Source organism: Cyrtonyx montezumae, unplaced genomic scaffold (genome assembly GCF_038088225.1).
Source record: "Cyrtonyx montezumae isolate F1298 unplaced genomic scaffold, pur_monq_1.0 scaffold_2, whole genome shotgun sequence".
NCBI lineage: Eukaryota > Metazoa > Chordata > Aves > Galliformes > Odontophoridae > Cyrtonyx > Cyrtonyx montezumae.
Genome location: NW_027071936.1, coordinates 27947580 through 27970292, shown reverse-complemented (window position 1 = coordinate 27970292; position 22713 = coordinate 27947580). Strand labels below are relative to the sequence as shown.

The following is a 22713-nucleotide window of genomic DNA, read 5'->3' as shown; positions in this document are numbered from 1 at the left end:
GCTCTTTACTGCAGAGTTTTCTTCTTTTCATGGGGTATTGCTAGTTGTGCATAGAATTATGAGCTGTTTGGCTGTGTGTTTTTGAGTAGCTTTAAAATTTTATATAGTTCTTGAGCAAAAGGATGTCAACGCGGTTTCAAAACACTATTCTTTAGAGTTTTTTCATAGAAATGCCACTTCTGATATTTTTAATGCATATACAGAGTAATAAATTGTAATTTATAGTTTGGGATCACCAGACAGGAAAATAATCGCTGTCAGTGAAAACGGTCTGCAAATTCTACAAGCCCAGATGTTGCTTGATTATTTTTTTTTCTCTACTTTAATTTCCATGGTGGACAGCAGTCAAGTTTCATGAGCTTAAAAAAAAATAATAATTAGCATGGTTGTAATTATGGTTCATCAAAATCTTAACATCTCACACACTGAAAAACAAGAACAAACCAACTGGTAAGCAACAAACCTGGCATTAAAGGCTGTAGGAATTCCTGTTACTTATTCATTCAGGTTTCATTTAATAGAATCATCCTGTTTCTTCACAGAGACATAATCGATCATGTAAGTGATCAGGTTACGATCTCAGTTATACATGCAAGAAATATCATACTGGGAGGTTTTAATTCTAAACAGATTTTCTTCTGGCACACTCAAACAGAGAGAGATTGCGTGCCTGCCAGTGGCAAAATGTGAACACAATCCAAACAAGTAGGGGAAAAGCAAAAGCCTCTGGTCCCATCTGTGCTGCACAAGGCTGTCTTTACGTCCCTTGTCAGGTGCAGCAGCAGGGGCTGGCTTCTCATCAGCTCCAGAGAAGCAATTTTGGAGGCAGGTGTCATTTGCGGAGTGGAGCTGAGGAGCTAGTTCAGTGTTCGTCAGTGTGTTTTAGGTACTCATGATGTGCATTCCGTGAATCTGTTCTGTGAATGTAAGTTTCTGGTGCAAAATCTCATTTTCCTCTGTCCCCATGTCATCTTGCTCCCTCCCCCCGACCCCCAAGCGAACCTTGAATGAATAGAGAACAACAAAACTACGTTGCTTCTCCTTTTGGGAGAGATTGGTAATAGGAGGCCAAAGATTTGAGAGGGAGGGCATCCCTCGTGGCAGAAATAAATTGTATAGTGAGTTTTTTGTTTGCTTAGATAGCATTCAGTCCTTACCTTGGCTGTGACAATCATTGGCGACTGAAGATCAAGTTGCAACTATATTTATGCTAAATGTTAAGAAAAGAAACTTAGTTGTTTTCCTAAACAACTGCTTGTAATAGTCTTAGATGTATTTCTTTATTTTTTTTTTTAAACTGTGTTTCTTTTATATGTAAATGTTGCCAACATTTGTGAGTAACATGAGCAGATGCTGGAAATTCCAGTACCGTGCAGAGATATTATAGCTCCCCTTATGTTCTTGCAAAGAGCCTTTGCCATCTTGTGAGGGACTTCAAGGACTTCAGCTATGCTTAGATAAGCTTGTGGACTGGCCTGATAATTATTGTTTTTTTTAATGGAAAATGTGGTGTAGACTGACTTAAAATGTCTCTTGATGAGATAAAAACAAGGGTGTGGTTTTCTGAGGTACTCCACTGCAGATTTCTGGGAAGCAGTCAAAGTTTTAATGTTTGATCTAACAAGGACTCTTCGCAGACAGCGTCATTCCTGTTAAGTGGTGTTTCCTATCATGGGATTAGGAGCTGAAAATAGACCATAGAAATAGTAAGAAGAAAAGCCTGTTTTGGGACCCTTAGCAGCAGAGTCCTGAAATGCTGTTGGTGCGTTACAGTGTTGGAATTCTCTGCTACCTTATGTCCAGGATTTGGGAGTACGCTATGTTAAAGCGGCAAAGATGTACTGCATCGTATGTACCGAAACTGTTAGAAATGGCTAATATTGAATATTTGTATTGGAGAATTCCAGTGAGATAAGCCACCAGAAGTGATGGCTTTACTTGGATATATCTCCCTCTAAGCAATGACTTCTTTGTCTTTCTCAATATTCTTAAATTATTTTGTGTCGTTTTTGCCAGTAGTAGCGTGACAACTGTAAGAATGTTCAACCTCAAATATGTGGGTTGAAGAGTAGCACAATGACAGCTCTACACTGCCAGTCCTTGGTTGAGCAACATGGCATTTTGGGTTTTCATCATTATGGATCTATACAGTCAAAGTAACTGCCTTGAGAAATGATCCAGAAGTGGGTAGCTCGGCGTTTGTAATTCATTGTATGGTAATCACGGTTGGACTAGGTGGTTTTAGTTGTCTTCTCCAGTTGTAATGATTCTGTAATGGCTATTTCTGGATTATGGTGATCTAGGCTGGACCTTCGTTCATTGAAAAAAGGTTTCACATCTCACAGGCCAATTAAGATACGGTAGCATCGTTGATTTCAACCAATTTAATATAGCTGAAAAATATTAACCAAATTCAAGAGTTTTCTTGAATGGCAGTTGTGTAGATACGTGGCATGCATATTAACGGAATCCAGATAGCTAATGGAATTGTTTCACGTGTACATATGTTTCCTCCCTCTAAAATTATCCTAGGTAGCAAACTTTTGTAAGCTGGCATGGAGTTGTGCTTATGACGTTTGGTTGCACCATGTTTGATGCTTTTACAGTGCAATACTTGTATTCTCTGAATAAAACCAAAGGTAATTTGTTTTTTTCATGTTCTCTACTGTAGTGCATGACGGCCTTTTCTACGTTTTTAATAAATGTAAAACAAGCCAGATCATACATCCTGTTTTCACTTAAAGTATGTTTCAAATCTTTTGTTCAAAATGTAGTGTAAAGTTAAACTAAATTGCATTATATTAACCCATTCAAGTGTATTTTTCCTAAGCATAGTTCTGATTAAATAAACTTTATTATGGAACTTGTAGCTTCTATCTGCTACTTATTAATAGCTACAAAAAATGTTTTTAATTAAAGGCACATGCTCTGGCTTAAAGTCTTATAGATAAACGTGTGTGAAGTTTATGGTAAAGCAGGAGCTGGAGTTGTAACCAATCCTAACTCTAGGCTGCTGTGAGATGCCCTGAGAGTGTGTCATAGAGTTGGTAGGTCTGGGTACTACTTCTGTGCCTGTTTGTCTTTGCTGAGTGAGTTAATTATTTCAGACTCGTTCAACAGAGGAGGCCCTGCCCTTTGTACCACCAGCTCGTGGTTCCCTCTCTCCAGAAAGGGACGGTATTGGGTGAAATACAATTGAAATGTTGTAAGTGGATTGCTAATAAGATAAATCATTTTCCCTTAAACCTGCACGCAGATCCTCCTCATCTTCAACTAGCTTCTTGTGCTGTGGCAGAAAACAGGATAAAAACCTACCAGGTTGAAAATGTGCTGCTTTATGCTGAGTGCTGCTCTATGTTAAGTTGCTTTTGTTTTGTTTGTTTTTTTTACAGAACTGAGTAGACAAGCACAAGTGCATGGCTATGTGGTACCTTGCAGGCCATCAGCAAGTCAATACTGTGATACTTTTGGACTCAAGGCAGGCAGCTGAACCAGTCCCTTGCCCACAGGTTGGTGGAAGGGGCCTCATGAACCCTTAGTGTCCTTCAGCACAGTCCAGGGCAGAATACTCCAATGGCTGTCATCTGCAGCAGGGGCTGTGCTGGAGGTGAAGGGACATTGGGTTTCCATCACGGAGAGCTGGGGCAAAAAGAGGGAAGATGGTGAGCAGTCTCTGGGTGAGGAGGGGTAGGGATGTTGGGCAGTGCCCTGGATGGGTTATATTGGGCAGCCAAGACCATGCTGCACCATGAGTGCAGGAACAGATACCTCCAGCCTTAACTGGGAAATCAGAAGCTGAAAGTGCTGAGAGGCACTTTTTAAGTGGAGATTTCAGGAGCACGTGCTTCCAGCTTAAAGTATGCTTGTATGGATAGGAAGCAGGTACTTGACACTTCTGGTACATTAGGCTTGCAGCCCAGTGCACCTCTCCTGCATTACAGGGCATTTTGAGAGCATTAACAGTGGGCAAAAGATTTATTTTTTTAAGTGATCTCTGCATGGGATTTGTTCTGATTTTGCCACAAAACAACAGTAGCCCTTTTCCTAGGGTAGGAGTCCTTGACATAAGCAGTGCTGAAAGGTGAATAGCCACTGGGTAGAGAAGCCTCTTTTTTGTGTGGGACATGTGCCAAAGCAAACAAACTCAGGCTGCCAGCTGCAGTAGCATGTCCGTGCTTGCAGGGCAGTGGGGATATGCAATACTCCTTTGCTTGGCCTGGTTTGGTGCCCCCTAGTCCCCCTGTTCCAGCTGTGGGAGACAGAGAGCAGCCTGCAGTACTCGGCAAAAAAGCTGTTCTGCTGAAAGTGCACTTTTCAACTTTCCTCACTTTTTTGAAATAGTTCTATGTAATTGCACCCAGCCAGTGCACACTGAGCCATGAAGGTCAGACCTTCCCGGGAGGCTCAACCCTCCCAGTCCTGTCTTTACACCTCATTTTTACGCACAGACTCAAACCACATTTGTTTCTGGCTCCTGTGTTAAGATTAAATTAGCTCTTGTCCCCAGATGTTAAAAAATTCCTTGCCTTTCAGGCTGTCTGGCACAAGCATAAAATAGACACCAACTTTGAGAAGCACTTCAGAGCAGGTCCTCAGCTCCTGTGTAATTCAGCCCTCAGAACTCATAAAAGGTATTTCTGTCTTTTCATCGAGGCACTAATTGCTTCCATATTAAAGCCTCCTTCATGCTGAGGTTTGACATCTGTCCAGAGCACGTAGTTTTGTTCCTAGCTGTGGCTGTTGCTAGCTGTCTGCTCTTACAGCCTGAGGAGTTGGTAGATAGGGAATATGCTTTACAAAAGCACTTAAAACACCCACACAACTCCAGCCCTTGTGCTGGCCCAGCTGCCCCACTTGCACGTCTTGGTGAACACATAAGTACACAGCAATTTTTCATGGCTGACTCCTGGGCCTGGGCCAAATGCTGTTGCAGAGGCAGGCCTTCCAGTTACTCTTTGGTATCATTTGCCTTTCATATTGTGTCTTTTCCAGGCTTACAGCATTAGAGGAATGCTGCAGGAGTTGCCTGTTTTTAATTGTCAGGCTAGTTTGAACAGGCCACACCTAGACCCTTTTCCTGACTCCCAGTTTTGCTGCTAGAGCTGTGACTATTTCTACATCTGCTTTTCCAGGACTGCTGAGTATAAGCCTCACAAAAGATGAGATGCTAGCAGCAGCAGTGTTTTCTGCTGTCTTCTCCTGTAATGCCGAACAGTAATAGTGGGGCCAGCAGGACTGGGGCGGTGACTTTCCTTCTGTACTTAACTCTGGTGAAACTGCACTTTGTGTACTGTGCTGAACCGTAGGACCCACACTGTAAGAAGGATTTTGAGCTGCTTGAGTGGGGGTAGAGGAAAAAAATCAACAAAACTAGTGAAGGGACCAGAAAACAAAAGATACAAGGCATAACTGTGGGAACTTTAGCTTTCTGGTCTAGAGAAAAGCATGAGGAGAGACCTCATGACTCTATAGCTACCTTAAAGAAGGGGCAGCGAGGTGGAGGTTTTCTCTCCCATTGACCTCCATTCCATTCAACCAGGGAGGAGGGAAGTGGGATGAGATGCTGGTGCTACGCTCACCTGACTATTGTGTCTGTTTGCAGCCTGTGTGGCCAGATGTGTACATCTGCTGTGTACACATGCCAGCTGGAAACTTGAGCTGCTTCAATGGTTGGACCTGGCAGCTTGGAGCTGCAGCAGTCTTACCTCTCGTTGGCTGCCAGATTTGGCGTGATAGATTTTCCTCTAACATGGGCCATTGTCATGGTTTTATGATTTTTGTTATATTATTGATATTCCACATCATGACATCACGCAGTGTATTAGGAATTAAAGAGTTAATGCTCTTGGTCTTAGTGGTTAGTTGCTAGTGCTGTTGTGTAGTTTGGAGGATGCGTGCCCACAAGTGTTTTGCCAGTGATTTCAAAGGAAGACAAAGAAGTCCTGAAAAAGTTTTTATTTTATCGTACATCCTCAGTTTCAGAAACTTCTACACAAGCTACAGAAACCAAATCAAAGCAGCAAGTTGCCAGTTTCTTTGTTGTGCACTTGAGCACACGTGCTTTTCTTGAATTTCTTTTTCCTGTGTGCAGAAGTAGGGCGGTGCCCCAGATACTGAGGGGACCCAATTTTTGTTCAATAATGTTTAATTACTGCAAGCTCCTGGGAGTGTCCTACCTGCACTGGAGAACTCCCTGCTCCTCTCCCCACCTTCCACCTCCCTCTGCTTTGGAAGCAACATAAAGGCACCAAGAACCAGGTGATGGTTTCTGACCTGTGGGAGCACGTCTGCAAGAAACAACCTCTGAGCAGCAAAATCAGCCCAGAACTTCCATGCTATATTTCAAGAGGAAACTGGGAAAAGGGGGTTGCTCCCTGATACTGCCTGATCCCAGGAAAAAAATAGTTCCCTTGAAACTATGACTGTCTGCCTTTTAGATGAGTCTAAGCTCACATAAGCATCAAGGTTCTGAATCCTATCTTGCTCAGACAATGCTGAGTGCTATCTGTTCCCTGCAATTTTCAAGTTCTCCACGAGGGAAGGAGGCTTTTTGGTTCTGTAGGCAGCAGTACCTGGGATGCGGGGCCCTCTGATGTTACTGATATATGGTAAAAGGGGAGGCTCCCGTACCACCACTGTGGTGCCCCTGGGAGTATAGGCTCGGAGCAACAGTTCCTCTTCTTTGTGAGCTGTCACTGCCACCCAGCCTAGCAAAGGAAAAAGAAAGAAAACAGAGTCAGTGGGAAGAGTCGCTCATATCAGAACTAGGGTTCTCACAGAAAGAAATGTTAAATTACCTGCAGAGGAAAGTTTGATATCTGCGACTGCCTCAGTGGTGCCAGTTCCTTTCAGTGTAATGTCCTGAGGGACAAGTGGGGGGAACTCTTTCATTCGTTCTTTCCCACCCATGGGAACCTAATGTCAAAACAATAAAAGATTTAGCAGCTAAGAGATGTACAAAGTATGTACAAAGTGTGTGCAGAAAGGTTGCTGCCAGAACAAGGACAGCTCTCCATGTCCCCAGTCTACATGTGCTACACAGTCTGTGGTGACAGCAAGAAGGTCAGAACAATACAATATGTAGGGATGCATTACCAGGTGGGACAGTCTGCCTGTCTGCAACAAAAAGCCCATGACAGCACCTGCGTCTCTTACCTTTAGGAACTCTTGGCCAGCATGCTTCTCATACATGGCATCTGCACTACTCAAGGTAGCAATGTGGACTGGCATCAGGTTAGAAGCCACAACAGAAAACCAGGCAGGTTTTTCTCCCTGAAATAAAACAAAATGCATGTCATTTGTGCTAACAGAAAAGCAACCTCTAACTGCTCTTTCTTGCTCCGTTTCTTCGCTGTATGTTGAAAACCTGTCTTTTACTGACATCCTTTCCTCTGTCATTGCAGAGCAGCCTCTGTATGTCATGGGAAGCCTTTCAAGCTGAAGGTTTTTGTCAGCATTCAAAAGCACTTATGGCTTTACAGTATAAAATGCCACACAATGGTAACAAGTCTCACGGCTCCCCATCCCAAGGCATTTTTACTTTATGCAGTGCTTTATTAACAGATTGTTCATCTTGAAAGCAGCAAAGAAAGGAAGTGGAGAAGCTACACAGACCACCTCTTATTGTTTGGTACTATATCAGAAGCTGCTGCTATCAAAAATCCCTTTTTCTGCCTACCTGTAAGTAGTCTATGCGCCCTAAAGCTGCTAGAAACAAGACCATTCCTGGCTTGAGAATGAAAGTCCGTGGAACGATGGCTTGTGTTGGCAAAGCCATCTTTACTTCTTTCTCTGTTAGGAGATTCAAAACCTGAAAAATAAATTGCACAATCAGGATACACTATTTTCCATAATTCAACTTCAGAAGAAAACCACACTCAGTCTCCAGTTAGAACTCTAAGCCCCTGACTCTCTTTACACCAGACACTAACTAGCTCTCGGAGAGCAAAGTGACACAAAGTGGGTTGGAGATGATCTCACAGACATCTAGTAGGAAAGTCCTGATACCACTGCTGATTTTCTATCTCCTAGTGCTGTTTAACGTTTCCCAAAAGATGACCTGTGGCTCCACAAAGATATCCATGTGATGAAAAAAACCACAATGCTACATTTTTAGACATACGTGTTGTATAAGGACTAGCTTCAGCATCATTGCTCTACCGAAACACTGAAGCAGGCCTCACATATTGAAGCTATTAACAGAAACACTGCAGATCCTGCTGGCTTCATGAGAATGCTTCAGGTCTTCCCCAAAGCTTTGGTTTGGTCACACAATACCAGTTACCCTCCTATGCTCCACCTTTTTCAGTAGGGTGGCAGAGCTAAAGAAGCACAAACCGAGTGCTACTGGTATAAACTTGTTTTAACAGTACTCTATTTCTCTACATTGCAAAGTGTGCTGACACAGTCATACAGTTCCTTCACAAAGACCACAGTATGCATCATTCAGAAATGGAACAGCAGAAACACAACGGACCCTGACCTCCTGAAACAGTGCCACAGAGTACCTACACAGTTTTCCTTTATAATCCCTGGAGTATCGAAACACCAGCGAGCATCCTTCACTTCATTGTACGTGAACTCTTCTCTTTTCTCATGCTTCCTAGAGATATGGCTCGGATCTTCATCTACACTGTATGACAGCATGTCAGGGTCAAAATCAATCACCGGGTTCCCCTTCTGACGTTTAAATGTTCTTCCAAATCTTCCTGGATTAAAATGAAAGGTTTCCTGTTAATTCATTTATTATCTCGCATTTCCTTCAGTTGGATACCTGTTCCTTCCCTCGATTATTAGGGACGTGCAGCTGTGGTAGAAAGGTGATTAAAAAAACATTGTGTGCATGTTCAAAAAGCCAAGATGCTAATAAATCCCTTCTGTAATTCCTAGCACTCCTCAAGCCTCAAAACCTTATCAAGGACCATATGCAGACAGCATGTTCTTCTCACAATTAAACGAAAATGAATTCTTACAGAATGGCAAGCAATTCTTCAGAAAACAAGGGCTTAACAGTCCTTGGTGTAATACAGCATTTCCACCAGGATGCTCCATCACCTTTTACTCAGACAATACTCACCCACTAAGTAACCTTGCTTTTTAAGGTGATTAAGGTGCTTTCTTTCTTCATCACTTAGCTGATCTTCTGTTTTTAGTGCCTCTTCTTTCAGCCTCTCCTGCCTTCGGAATATCCTGTCACACGTAGGGTTAATAATTGGAAATTTTAACAAGTTCAGTGTTGTTCCTAGAAAAAAAAAAGATAAAGACGACACATCCAGACTTCTGGGTACCTGTCATATATAATTTCTGAGGAACACAAACAAAAAATTACTCAGAACCGTCTAAAAAAAGTTGGAAGTGGAACTAAGCATCAACATCTGCTCTGCTTAAAGTCTCCCTTCCCAGCCAGAGAAGCTGAAGTGTGCTATCCACTTGGTATCTGCTCTCTTCTTGAAAGGCTTTTCATAGGAACCCATAGTTAGCCTCATGCACACTCTCACTAATTACAATCACGCAGCATCTGAGCTAATTCTGCTCAGCAACTGCCTGGTATATTCTGGGAAGATCAATCAGATGCCTGAGCAGCAGAGCCTTGCGACCGTAGGGCCACTTTCTATGAACATAAGGGACTGGAATTAAACCAGCAGCATTTGGGTGAAAAAGATGATGAAAAATCTTATTTTATTGTCATGACCTGTGGCACGAAGGCCAACATAAGGCATCTCAGCAAAGTCTGCTTTTGCCTGTGATCGCTTTAAGGGGGCTCACAAGCCCACCTCCCATTATAGAAACACAGAATCATGGTTGAAAAAGACCTCTACCATTCGGTCCAACCCCAGCCCATCCTCATCATCCCCACTAATCGCTCCCTTCACTGCAGCATCTCCCCTTCAGCATCTCCAGGGACTCCACCAGCTCCATGGGCAGCCTGTTCTAATGCACTACTACTTTTTCAGAGAAAAAACATTTCCTAATATCCACTCTGGACTCCCCTGGTGCATCTTCAGGTCGTTCCCTCTGGTCCTGTTGCTGCTCCCTGGGAGCAGTCTGACCCCCACCTCGCCACAGCCTCCCTTCAGGCGGTTGTACAGAGCAATAAGGTCTCCCCTGAGCCTCCTCTTCTCTGGACTAAACAACCGCAGCTCTCTCAGCCGCTCCCCGCCAGCCTCGTGCAGCAGAGCCATCACGGCTCCGTTGCCCTTCTATGGACCCTGGTTTGCTGTCTATCTCCCTCATAGCTCTGAGGTCTCAGTGTGCCACAGGGCCTCCAGGGACAGCACAGGGAAGGCAAGGATTCTAAGCACTGTGCAGAGCACTGCAGTAGTGATGCCTCAGATCCCTGTTTGGTGCCAGGCCTGTTTCACAGGTCAGCCAACAGCCTGAGTGACACAGAGATGGTGGCGGTGCCCCTCACCTGGCCAGGGCGAGACGGTGGCCCTGCCAACCACGTCGGGGGCACGCGACTTGCAGTAGTCGGAGTGCAGCAGGGCGTTGAAGAGCGTCGACTTGCCCGAGTTGGTGGCTCCCAGCAGGTAGACGTCGCCGGCGCACTTCCAGGAGCGCTGCAGCCGGCTGACCAGCCCCTCCATCCCGAAGCCCGTCTTGGCGCTCACCAGCCGCACATCCACCAGCTGCTCTCGGGAGACGCCGGCCCGCAGGCAGGCAGCCGCCACGCTCCGCCGCAGCCGCCCCAGGTGCCCGGGGGAGTCGGCCGGCAGCAGGTCCACCTTGTTGCCCACCACCAGCAGCCCCGCGGCGGGCACGTCGGGGCTCAGCAGCGCGGGCAGCTGCGGTAACACGGGGTCGGGCAGCTCCAGCACGTCCAGCAGGTAGAGGAGCAGCGGGCCGCGGCCGTGCCTGGGGGGGCTTCGGAGCGCGGCGCTCAGCACGGCGCGGTGCTGCTCGGGCGGCAGCTCCAGGCGCAGCGCCCTGCCGCCGTGCACGAGCACCCAGCAGCGCTGGCACACGGCGTCCCGCAGCCCGGCCGCTCCGCCCGGCCCCGCGCACAGGCTGCGGTACTTGTCGGCAGGCACGAAGCCCGGCGCCGCGGCGTCGCGGCACTGCAGCTCGGCCCCGCAGCCCGAGCAGCCCACGCCGCTGGGCGGCACGGACGGGTCGGCCGTAACCGGGACCCGCTTTCCGCCAGGGGCGCCGACCCCGCCGCCCGCCGCCCGGCTCCGCGCCGCCGCTCTGCCCCGCTCCGGGGCGGTCGGCAGCGGCTCCGACTCCGGCTCCGGCTCGTACTCGACAAACACGAAGCGCTCCTCCTCGCCGCTCGCCGCCCCGCGCCGCGCTGTCCAGGGCCGGGCTGGGCGCAGGCGGCCCAGCAGCACCCGGCCCAGGCGGAGCATGGCCAGCAGCGCCGCGCAGGAACGGGAAGGGGAGGGCCGAGCATCAGCCGCGCGCACGCGCACGCGCACGCGCACGCGCACTCCCCCTTGCCGTTGCCGCCCGCCCTCCGCCTGCTGCCGTTCCGCGGGCTCTCGGTGCTGTTTTCTCCGCTTTATTCCCTCTCGTCCCGGCCGCTCGCGGCTCCCTCCTCGCTTCCACCATGTACGACGCGGACGAAGGTGAGTGCGAGGCGGTCTGCTCCCCCGCACCTCGAACCCCGCGCCCCGAGCCCCGGCGTGGCGGCCGCGGTGCGACCCGCTCCCGCTTCCCCCGCAGATATGCAATACGATGAGGACGACGACGAGATCACCCCCGACCTGTGGCAGGAGGCGTGCTGGATCGTCATCAGGTGCTGCCCCGCTGGGCCGGGGGGGTGACGGCGCGAGCACGGAGGCCGCGGGCTGTGCTAGGCCGGGCCGCGCGTTGCGGGCTTTGGGGGCGGGAAGTGCGGTCCCCTGGGTTGTGGGGTCTGTGTTTGGGGTAACAGCGGCCTGGTCGGCGGGGCTTTCGGTCACGGGGCAGCGGCGCTGCCGCCGAGTGTGATGGGGAGCTGCGGTTGTTCAGGCTGGAGGGGACCAGGCTCAGGGGAGACCTTTAGAGAGCAGTAACGCTACAACTGTCTGAAGGGAGGCTGTGGCGAGGTGGGGGTTGGCCGCTGCTCCAGCGATCGTTCAAGAAGAAATAGCCTTATATTTTGCCAGGGGATGTTCAGCTTGAACATTAGGAAACAATTCTATATAGAAAGAGTAGTAATGAGGCCCAGGTGAGCCTCACTCATGAGGTTCAACAAAGTCGACTGTAAGGACTTGCACCTGGGTTGTAGCAACGCCCACTAGCAGCACTAAGTGGGAACAGGTGGATGGCAAGCTGGACTGGAGTCAGCAGTGTGCCCTCAGTGCAGAAAGCCAGCTGTGTCCTGGGCTGCATCAAAAGAAGTGCAGCCAGCAGGCTGAGGGAGGTGGTCCTGCCCTCTAATCTGTGCTGATGTGACCTCACTTGGGTATGGGGTCCTTAGTGCAAGAGGGAGGTGGGTATGTTGGAGCATGTTCAGAGGAGCAGAAAAATGATCCAAAGTAGGAACCTCTACCCTGCAAGGACAGGCTGAGAGAACTGGGGTTGCTCAGCATGGAGAAAGCTCCAGGGAGACCTGAGAGCGGTCTTTCAGGGGGGTTGTAAGACAGAAGGACACAGACACTTTAGTGGATTCTGTTCTGATAAGACAAGTGAATATGGTTTCAAACTAAAAGAGGAAAAATTTAGGTTGCATATAAGGAACGAGTTTTTTACAGTAAGAGTTGCGAGGCACCAGAATAAGGCGCCCAGAGAGGTGGTAGGAGTCCTGTCCCCGGAGACATTCAGGGTGCTTGGAGAATCCTGATATAGTTGTAGGTGTCCTTGTTTCTTACAGGAGAGTTGAACCATATTATCTTCAGGAGTCCCTTCAAACTCAGACATATTTGTGATTCTTATGCAGTGGCACAGGCTGCCCAGGGAGGTGGTGCAGCCACCATCCCTGGAGGTGTTCAAAACCCATGGAGATAGGGCGCTGAGGGGCGTGGGTAGGAGGTTGGGCTAGCTAATCTTAGTGTTTTTTTCCAACTTCAGTGATTCTCTGGTTCTAAGTAAGAAGTGATTCTCATTCCACACCAAACACATGATGCTGCCCACTGCTGTCATGAGTGAGGTAGCACGAGGAAGCCAGGATGCAGCTGTGCCACCAGGCCAACACTTCAGTAGCAGAACACCAAGAGCCAGGTCCTGCAGCTCCTTGTGCTGTTAAGAAGTGCTCACCATAAGCAGAGTGTTTCTCTTCTAAGCATAAGTCTTTCCCTATGTGCAGTGGGGATAGAGAGCAGCAAAGCCAAGGTAGCGTGAGCTCTCCAGATGGTTTCAGGGCTGTGTGGCATAGTCTGTGTGTTCATGTCATCCTGTTAAAAGTGAGGGTGTACGGCTTGGAGTGTAGGCTTTGGTTTCATAACTGAGATGTGTTGGGTTGTGCCTAGGTCACACAAAAGCTAGGAGAAGTCTAGAGGAGTGAAGCTGGAATAGAGGGGATCCAGCCTAAAGAACTTGGCTAAGGTTGGAAGGGACCTTTAAAGCCCACCCAGCCCTAACCCCCTGCCATGTGCTGGTTGCCCTCTGCTGGATCAGGCCCATCCAGTCTGTCCCTGGGCACCTGCAGGGATAGGGAGAGTTCTGAGAATTGTTACTTAGGAGACTGCAATTGCACACACTTAGCTTACTGCAGCTTAGGAAATGGATTGAAGCAAAGTGATTTACATGTGCTGTTGAGAACCTTTCATGAAGTTTATGGTGTTTCCTTTTGAATTTAAGTTAGGGTGCGTACACAGCTCAGCCAGGAGGTGGCAGCAAGTCAGTCACATTGCAGCGTGTCTTCAAACACCAATGAGAGTTGAGTTTATTTCTGGGCATCAAAGTATGAAACCTATGCTTCGGGTGATAAGTGTTTTCTTACTGTGTTTCAGAGCTTTTGAAGATTTTGTAATAAATATATCTTAAGCTTGCTGGCAAAATGCATCAATTAAATTATCTTGTTTTGTTAACGTGATGGATTGTTGTTTTGTTTTTTAGCTCCTATTTCGATGAAAAAGGTTTAGTCAGGCAACAGTTGGATTCTTTTGATGAGTTCATTCAGATGTCTGTGCAAAGAATTGTTGAAGATGCTCCACCAATTGATTTACAGGCAGAAGCCCAGCATGCCACGGGAGAAGTGGAAGAACCGGTAAGTGGACACAGTGGGTTTTCTTAAGCTGAATGATTTGCCCTTGGGTAGGTGGGTTTCATTCAAGAGGCTGAAGTACGGCTGAGTTAGGACACAGCCAGGAGGACAGAAGTGTAAACTGTATTTTTGTAAGGTAACTGTGTAACACCGCTCAGGATGGGAGCTGGCATCTCCAACAGGGAGTTAGTGGAGCCAGCCAGCTAGCCAACATAAATCCATCTTCTGGTGCAATTTTGGTTTTTGGTGGCTTTACCATGGCAGAAAAGGCTTATGACTAAAAAGGTTTTTGTTGGGTCTGGGTTTTCTAATGGTGCCCTTAATTACCATCTTCCGTTGGTACCATGTTCCAAGTTATCTACGGTCTGTTCTTTGTGAGGACTCTTCGTGAAGCATGTGAGGGTTCAGTGCATGTTTTGCAATTGTGGTGCTTCTGCTGTTGACTGTGGTGTCCCCCATATGGTGCTTTCCCTGTTCTGCACTTGCAAAAAGTGATTATCTGGTTACTCAACCTTTCTACTTCCCTGCTGAGATTTAAGGGAACTTTAGGAGTTCTGAGAGTCAAATTTATTACGTTTCGACTGTTTCTTTGCATTTTTTTTTGTGGGCAGGCATTGTTTAGTGAGAGTAATTGAGATTGTTTTTAGTTCCTCCGCTTGACGTGTTTGTTCTTGGGTAGATAAACATCCATATGTGTAATTTGTCTTAATATTTCATCTGTTACTCCATGTATATTCTGTCCACGTTTCCTAGCTGTGCAGTTCTGCAGGTGCTGTTTCCAGTTAAGCATGGATCTCCAGCATATGATGTGCCTAACTTACTTTGCCTAAGATATAGTATTTGACTTGAGGGTGGGTTTCTTGTTTTCATTTATCCAATTAAAGTTTTAAGAGTATGGCCTAGATATGACAAAAAACCAACTTGCTTTTTCCCTCTGTGTTGCTTGTTGGAAATCTCTTGCCTAATTTGAGAACACTGAGCTAATTTAAGGAGACTGAATATAATTGGACTAATTGAAGGTGACTTTTTGTTTCTCCCTCCCTCCATGTTCAGCCTCGCATTTTGAGCTAAGGCAGAATGTTTTTAGTGCACTGAGGAGTTCCACAACCATGCTGAGAAATGGGAATTGCAGTAAATATGTGTTCTGTGTGCTTACGCGAGAACTTCTGGAAGTTATTTCACACAGCTACTGCTGCAAATCCAGGAGAAAAGTGTTTCCTTGTGTGAGAATTGAGAGCTTGTTCTGCTACAGCAAGTGTAGCTTTTGGTGGTGTGCTGCAGCAGAGTCCTTGTGGCTCAGATACAGATGCCTATGTGGAAGTCAAGTTTAGTTTTAGAAATAGATACTCTCAGCTGGCTTCTGGACCGAGGGATGGCAGCACTGTTCTTTACTGGGTTAGTTTCTGTTCTACAAGTGCTCACAGAGTGAAATGGGAACTCAAGGAAAGGCTTTCAAGGCAGTGGGTCTTTCGACTTGTTTATGTGCAGGTTGGGCCATTACCTTGTGTTTCCATACCCTTGGATTTTAGTTGGTGAAGAAATGCTTTGAGAATTGAGCACCTGTAAAATCTCATTGCTGTGGGAATCTGAGGGATGATTGGCTCTCAGAGCAGAACAAACATCTGGAGAATTGTTATGTTGCTGAAAGGTGCCTGTCCTTTCTTGCCTTTTTTTTTTTTTGTGTGTGGGGGGGAGGGTGTTAAATGTTTTATGTACCATGTGATAGGATTTCTGTGGAACTTAAAACGATTACATGTAATACACTGTGTACAGGGGCAAAGCTGTACAGAGGCTCACACCTTTTTGACGTGTCAGCTATCTCATCGTATGTGTTGCAGTAAATTTGCCTTTTTATCATATACTTAGCAGTTTTATCTATAGTTGTGTCAACAATAAAAATATACTGGGGATATGCTGTTTATTAATGTACTCCCTCTGACTTGGTAGATATTGTGTTATGTAGCTATTTTGCAGGAGGATGATGTTATTTGGGTACCTTATACCATATTATGGGTATCTTAACAACTACCAATGGTTTTTACCCTTCAGTTTGTTTTTTATTAATGAGGTACCTAGAAATTATTGATATTTCTTGAATGATTGTCCCTGGAACAGGTTGCCCAGAGATGTGACTGATGCCCCATCCCTGGAGATTTTCAAGACAAGGCTGGATCAGGCCCTGGGAAACCTGATCTAGCTGCAATGTCCCTGTTCATTGCAGGAGAGTCGGACTAAGTGACCTTTAAAGGTCCCTTCCAACTCTTGAGGACTGATTCTATGATTTGTTCAGCTAGCCATCTGAAGAGGGACTGTTTCACACCCAGCTGAGGACGTGCAGCGGTGTTGGGTATTAAGCTCTAGGGCTGCTCTTGAATAACTAAATGGATGGTTTGGCCATTGCAGATGAATGTCATTTTGTTTTCCAGCCCCGGTATCTCCTGAAGTTTGAACAAATCTATCTTTCCAAACCTACGCATTGGGAAAGAGATGGAGCACCATCACCTATGATGCCCAATGAAGCCAGGCTGAGAAACCTTACGTAAGAAGCATCTCTGTGCTGGTTAAAACACAAGGAAGGACTGGCTCTACATTTTTAACTGATAGTCTTTTTTTATTTTAGCCATTTTGACAATGTAATCGTTATTGCTCTAATTACAGTTTCTAATTGTTAAATCTAGGTCGTTTGGTCATAATGCTCAATATTAGCAGTGAGTAGAACAGTTGCATTTGTTGGCTTTCTGCGCAGGCTGGAGTAGTAACAGATAAACAACACGATGGTATTTTTCTTGTGTAGGTATTCAGCCCCCTTGTACGTGGATATAACTAAAACAGTTATTAAAGAAGGGGAGGATCAGTTACAGACACAACATCAGAAAACTTTTATAGGAAAAATTCCTATTATGTTGCGATCAACGTACTGCTTGTTAAATGGCTTGACTGACCGTGATCTTTGTGAACTGAACGAGTGCCCTCTGGATCCAGGAGGCTATTTTATCATTAATGGATCAGAAAAGGTAAGGGATGATACTCTGCACGATTGTCTTTATAGGCACTGGAAATGCTGTTAGTGGTTTCCACTCCTTTATCCAGGAACATAAACCTTTTAGTTACTGCAAGCAGTCCTAATCTTGGAGAAAGATCAACCTGGTCCTTTGCTAGGACTTTGTGAATCACCTTTTCTTCTCCTAGATGTGTTTTTTTTTTTCCCCTCTACATTGCAGAATATCACGCGTTCAGAAACGTGATCATCTGTGGGAGGAAATATTTCTTCCCTCGCAGTCTCCTCTGGGTTGTTCACAGCTGTATAGATGCATTTTATAACAAGGATGGGGTTATCTTGTTTCTTCCCTCTGCTGCTGCTGATTCAGCTTTAGCAGACCATATCCTCTCCACGTGCTGGTGCCTTACTGATGAAACTGACAGCTTTTTGTTACACCTGGACAAATACAGCAAAAGAAAATAAAAAATAATGTTTATTCTTGGAGCTAAAAAAAAAAACCAACTAGCTTTTACTGTCAGAGCTGGCATTAGAATTTATTTGCATGGTTAGTTCACTGACCTTGGAAACAGATTAAGACGTGCTTCCTTTATCAGTGTTGTGGCTAAAACTAATGCAGATTTCCCAGCACATCTAGCAGATGTGGTGAGTGTTCTATGAGTCTTTTATTTTGGTTATTCTGTCTTAACAAGGCATGTGTTTTGCTTAATGCTGTGCTCTGAAAAAGCAGTCTAGTCCAACTGAGTTTGGCAAATTGACTTCACGCTGTGAAGAGCTTAGAAGGAGGAGAGAGACAGACAATGTACATGGTCTCCTAGCAATAGGACAAGGAGGAATGGCTTTAAGCTAAATGAGAGGTCATTTAGGTTAGATTTTAGGAGGAAGTTCTTTACTCAGAGGGAGGTAAGGTGCTGGTACAGGCAGCCCAGAGAGGCTGTGGGTGCCCCATCCCTGGAGGTGCTCAGGGTCAGGCTGGGTGGGGCCCTGGGCAGCCCAAGCCTGGTGCCTGATGTAGTGGATGGCAACCCTGCACGTGGAACTAGATGAAATTTAAGGCCTTTCCAACCCAAGCCATTACGTGATTATGTGATTGTATAAAGAAAGGTAGAAACCTTGTGCTTGTTATTATCACATGTCCTTTTGTGTTCTTGTCTCTACATAGGTTCTGATCGCTCAGGAGAAAATGGCTACAAACACAGTATATGTGTTTGCAAAAAAAGACTCAAAATATGCCTACACAGGAGAGTGCAGATCTTGTCTGGAGAATTCCTCGCGCCCAACAAGTACTATATGGGTTAGCATGCTAGCCAGAGGCGGGCAGGTATGGCTGAGCAGTAATAATCTCCTTCCCAGGGCTTGCAGTGAAGGTTGTTTTTGCAGGTTTTGATACTGTCCTGTGTCTTCGTGTCATTTACTTTGCAATTTTGGAAAGGATTTTCTTCTGATAATCGATTGTGAGAAGGTGAAATTAGACTAATGTGTACTATCCCCTGTCTTTTTAGGGTGCAAAGAAGAGTGCTATTGGTCAGCGCATTGTAGCAACGTTGCCATATATCAAACAAGAAGTGCCAATCATCATCGTCTTTCGTGCCCTAGGGTTTGTGTCTGACAGGGACATTTTAGAGCACATCATTTATGATTTTGAAGATCCAGAAATGATGGAAATGGTAATATGTTAAATAACTTATTTTCTAGCTTAACACGATGTGATATATAGGCATGGCTACTCTTATGTTAGTAAGTTTTGTTCACTTTTCAATTTATTGCCTATTAGAAGGCTGACAGACTTCCTGCTTTACCCATTCCAAGGAGTGTTTTAAGTGAACAAATCACAATGGAAATTGTAAAGAGCTAGTGAATACTTGGAGAGGTGGGTTCTTGTCCTGCCGCCCTTAACTGTAAAATCTCCATTTATGTCTGAATCAGCAACAGACCTTGAAAGTACTTGAATGAGAGCTGTTGTCTAAAGCCTGAACTGTTTTTTGTCTGCTTCCCCTGTGCTCCATCATGTTTTGAAAGAGCTGCTCTAGTGAAGACAGAAAGCAGTAATTAGTAGTTCCTGAAAAGAATCATTAGCAAGCTACTGCATAGTTTCCTACCCCGATGGGCACCATAAGCTTCAGGTTTTGCTGTGATTTGTTTGTTAGGTTAAGCCTTCTCTGGATGAAGCCTTTGTCATTCAGGAGCAAAATGTTGCTCTGAATTTCATTGGATCAAGAGGGGCGAAGCCAGGCGTCACCAAGGAAAAGAGAATCAAGTATGCTAAGGAAGTCCTGCAGAAAGAAATGCTTCCACACGTTGGCGTCAGTGACTTCTGTGAAACCAAGAAGGCCTATTTCCTGGGGTACGTTGGTGTGTGCTCAAGTGTGCTGTCACATCTGCAGTTGGTTGCTGAATACAGATTTGATGCACGTGTGTGGAAAAGCAGGAGTTTGGTTTTAACCTGTCTTCTGGATACTCAGTGATAAGTTCTGGGGTGTTGTTCTGTTTTCCTAGCTGAGAAAATGCAAATGATGATAAAGCAGCAAAAACTAGAGAACAAGAGCCTCCAACACCCCCTGGATTCAAAGATGATGTATGGATAATGGCCAAGTGCTCTTTTTCACATCTCAGTGGGTGAAAAACATACAGAGGTTAATAGTTAAACTGTAGGGAGTGATAACTATTGACAAGCTGTATGTAACGTAAACCCACTCTTTAAAACGTTTGGTGCATTTTCTTGATCACTGCTATCTGTTGTGCAGATAAATGGCAGCACTGGGTGACGTGTTGCTTGTCTTCAAATACCATGTCCTGTCCACAGTCTCACCAGCTTAAACACTGTGTTACTGTACAGGGCAGACACGCAGCAGAAGATGCGTTCCCATCATGATGTAAATAACTATTTTATTTCAGTTATCCAAAATTTTAGTGTGTTACTCAGCTCTAACGACATGAGTACTGAAGTGACCATAGAACAGCAGTTCCTTTAGGAAACAGTTCTCTAATGTATTTAATAAGGGCATGTATTGTTTGTTGCCAATGTTTGCCGATGGATTAAAATATAAACTTATTTCTTTAGGTATATGGTTCACAGATTGTTGTTGGCTGCACTGGGAAGAAGGGAGCTTGATGACAGAGATCATTATGGCAACAAAAGGCTGGATCTTGCTGGGCCACTGTTGGCTTTTCTGTTCAGGGGGTAAATATAAAATATATTCTTTGGAGATAATTAATTCTGGGCTTCTAAATAAATCAGACTCTGTTGTATTGAGGCTGACAGCCAGTCTTGGGCACCTCAGCTTGCATCTGATCAGGACTTTGTTTCAGCTTGTTTTGAAGCACGTATTGTGCATGTTCCCAGATTAGTTTGGTGCTTGGTTTTTTGTTTCTCTCCTTTTCCCTCTGTTACAAATCACTTGCTTCTGCTAAGAAGACTGTTGGCTTATTTTTCCATACAACGTTGAGTAGGCTGAATCGATCCAGAACCATTTAATCTTGTTTCTTGACATTTTCTCCAGGATGTTTAAGAATTTGCTGAAGGAAGTGAGAATATATGCACAAAAGTTTATTGACAGAGGTAAAGATTTCAACTTGGAGCTGGCAATTAAAACAAGAATTATTTCTGATGGTCTGAAGTATTCATTGGCCACTGGAAACTGGGGTGATCAGAAGAAAGCTCATCAGGCCAGAGCAGGTGTATCTCAGGTACAGTTTTAGTTCTTTTCAAATACACTGTTTCTAGAGGCTGCTGATGCTTTGTTCAGCTGTATCTTGATGCCTGCTGAATGCCACACATGGGAAGCTTTGCCTAACTTGAGTTCCTTGTTACATTCAGGTATTAAACCGCCTGACCTTTGCATCAACACTTTCCCATCTGAGACGCCTGAATTCTCCAATTGGTAGAGATGGAAAGCTAGCAAAGCCCAGGCAGCTGCACAACACACTGTGGGGAATGGTTTGCCCAGCTGAGACTCCAGAGGTAACGAACGCCGTATTTTCATCACTACTTATATATGCTAGCTTGCTCTTATCTGGTGGACATTTTATGGATGGACTAGATGATTTTAGTCATTGCTCTAACCTTAATAGTTTTGTGATTATGACCAGGGCAATTTAAGTGATCACCTGCACCTCATTTGAAGCACTGATACGGATACTCAGCTCTATGGCTAACTCTGTAGTTGAGTGGTAGAAAGGAAATACACTAAATAGCATATTTTGTGTTCCTTGAGGGCTTGAAACTTAGAGTTCTCTGATCTTGGTATGGAAGACTGGGGAGTCTTTTGGTTAGGAAAGGCAAAGTAATCTTTTGTTTCTCTTAGGGTCACGCGGTAGGACTTGTGAAGAACTTAGCCCTGATGGCTTACATTTCTGTGGGGTCTCAGCCATCCCCAATTTTGGAATTCTTGGAAGAGTGGAGTATGGAAAACCTGGAAGAAATATCTCCTGCAGCAATAGCAGAGTACGTGCAAATGAAATTACTTAAATAGACATTATTACCTGTACAGCGCTTCAGGGTTTTGTTTTTTTCCCTCTTTCTAGTGCTACCAAGATTTTTGTTAATGGCTGCTGGGTGGGAATACACAAAGATCCAGAGCAGCTTATGAATACCCTGAGGAAGCTCCGTCGTCAGATGGATATCATTGTGTCAGAGGTACAACTTCAAGACTTTGGGGGATCTTTGTAGATGAGGGAGGGCCGTATATTGGGACTACTATGCGGACTCTGAGTGCCATCGGTTGCTATCTGCAGTCTGTTTCTGCACACGTTTCTTCTTGTCTGTCTGTTTGTTAAGAGGAACCAGCTGAAAAAATGCTCTTATTGAAAAGATTTAAAAATAACTTCTTGGAATGCTTTTGTTTGTAATGTTAATGTTTGTTCTGTGCTGCTGGCAAGACTCGTAGGGCCTTCGCTTTTGAGAACTTTGTAATCCCATTTTGTACTCTGAAGTTCTGATTCCAAGCTGAGATTTTGTACTCTTGGGGTGCTGCTTTCTTGTGCAGGTCTCAATGATTAGAGATATTCGGGAGCGAGAAATCCGCATCTACACTGACGCAGGCAGGATTTGCCGACCTCTTCTAATTGTGGAAAAACAAAAGTTGCTGTTGAAGAAAAGGCATATTGACCAACTGAAGGAACGAGAGTATAACAATTACAGGTGAGAAGCATTTCTGAAATGCAACTGAGTATCTGATTCTCCAGTTGGGAAGCTGCAAGTTCCTTAAATTGAAGGAGGAAATGTTTAAAGTTCTGAGCAGCGCAAAGATGCTTCCTCTGCCTGGCAGCTGAATTCCCTTTTGATCAAACTAATGCAGCTGCATTAATAATAAGGCAGAGAAGTACTGGTTACTGCTGAAGGGACCCATTTTATGTGCGTGTTGAGTACTTCAAACATTGATTATTAGTTGGCAGGACCTCGTGGCCAGTGGTGTAGTAGAGTACATCGATACGCTGGAAGAAGAGACTGTGATGCTGGCCATGACTCCGGACGACTTGCAGGAGAAGGGTGTTGCATATTGTTCAACATACACCCACTGCGAGATTCACCCGTCCATGATCCTGGGAGTGTGTGCATCTATTATTCCTTTCCCTGATCACAACCAGG

At 45.4% G+C, this 22713-nt stretch overlaps 2 protein-coding genes across 3 annotated transcripts in view; one reads left to right on the top strand and one right to left on the bottom strand.

Annotated features, from left to right (window-relative positions):
- Positions 1-6461: 6461 nt before the first annotated feature.
- NOA1 (nitric oxide associated 1) lies at positions 6462-11348 on the bottom strand. Its single transcript, XM_065736699.1, has 7 exons — positions 10412-11348; positions 9077-9241; positions 8512-8708; positions 7679-7810; positions 7156-7272; positions 6798-6915; positions 6462-6707 (listed from the first exon to the last, which is right to left on the bottom strand). Exons 1-7 carry the CDS (start codon positions 11346-11348, stop codon positions 6502-6504), a joined length of 1872 nt encoding a protein of 623 aa, XP_065592771.1. The 3' UTR covers positions 6462-6501.
- A 100-nt stretch (positions 11349-11448) lies between these two features.
- POLR2B (RNA polymerase II subunit B) overlaps positions 11449-22713 on the top strand; it is a 17582-nt gene continuing 6317 nt past the window's right edge. Inside the window, exons 1-15 of one of the 2 annotated variants that reach the window (XM_065736707.1) lie at positions 11449-11567; positions 11665-11737; positions 13981-14131; positions 16555-16667; positions 16923-17142; positions 18289-18447; positions 18629-18793; positions 19274-19470; positions 20188-20307; positions 20627-20813; positions 20944-21087; positions 21431-21570; positions 21651-21762; positions 22112-22266; positions 22514-22712. In XM_065736707.1, coding sequence (XP_065592779.1) covers positions 11549-11567; positions 11665-11737; positions 13981-14131; positions 16555-16667; positions 16923-17142; positions 18289-18447; positions 18629-18793; positions 19274-19470; positions 20188-20307; positions 20627-20813; positions 20944-21087; positions 21431-21570; positions 21651-21762; positions 22112-22266; positions 22514-22712 — 2154 coding nt within the window. In that variant the 5' untranslated portion in view covers positions 11449-11548. The remainder of the gene's footprint in view (positions 11568-11664; positions 11738-13980; positions 14132-16554; positions 16668-16922; positions 17143-18288; positions 18448-18628; positions 18794-19273; positions 19471-20187; positions 20308-20626; positions 20814-20943; positions 21088-21430; positions 21571-21650; positions 21763-22111; positions 22267-22513; position 22713) is intronic. The other variant, XM_065736708.1, reaches the window with a different exon arrangement.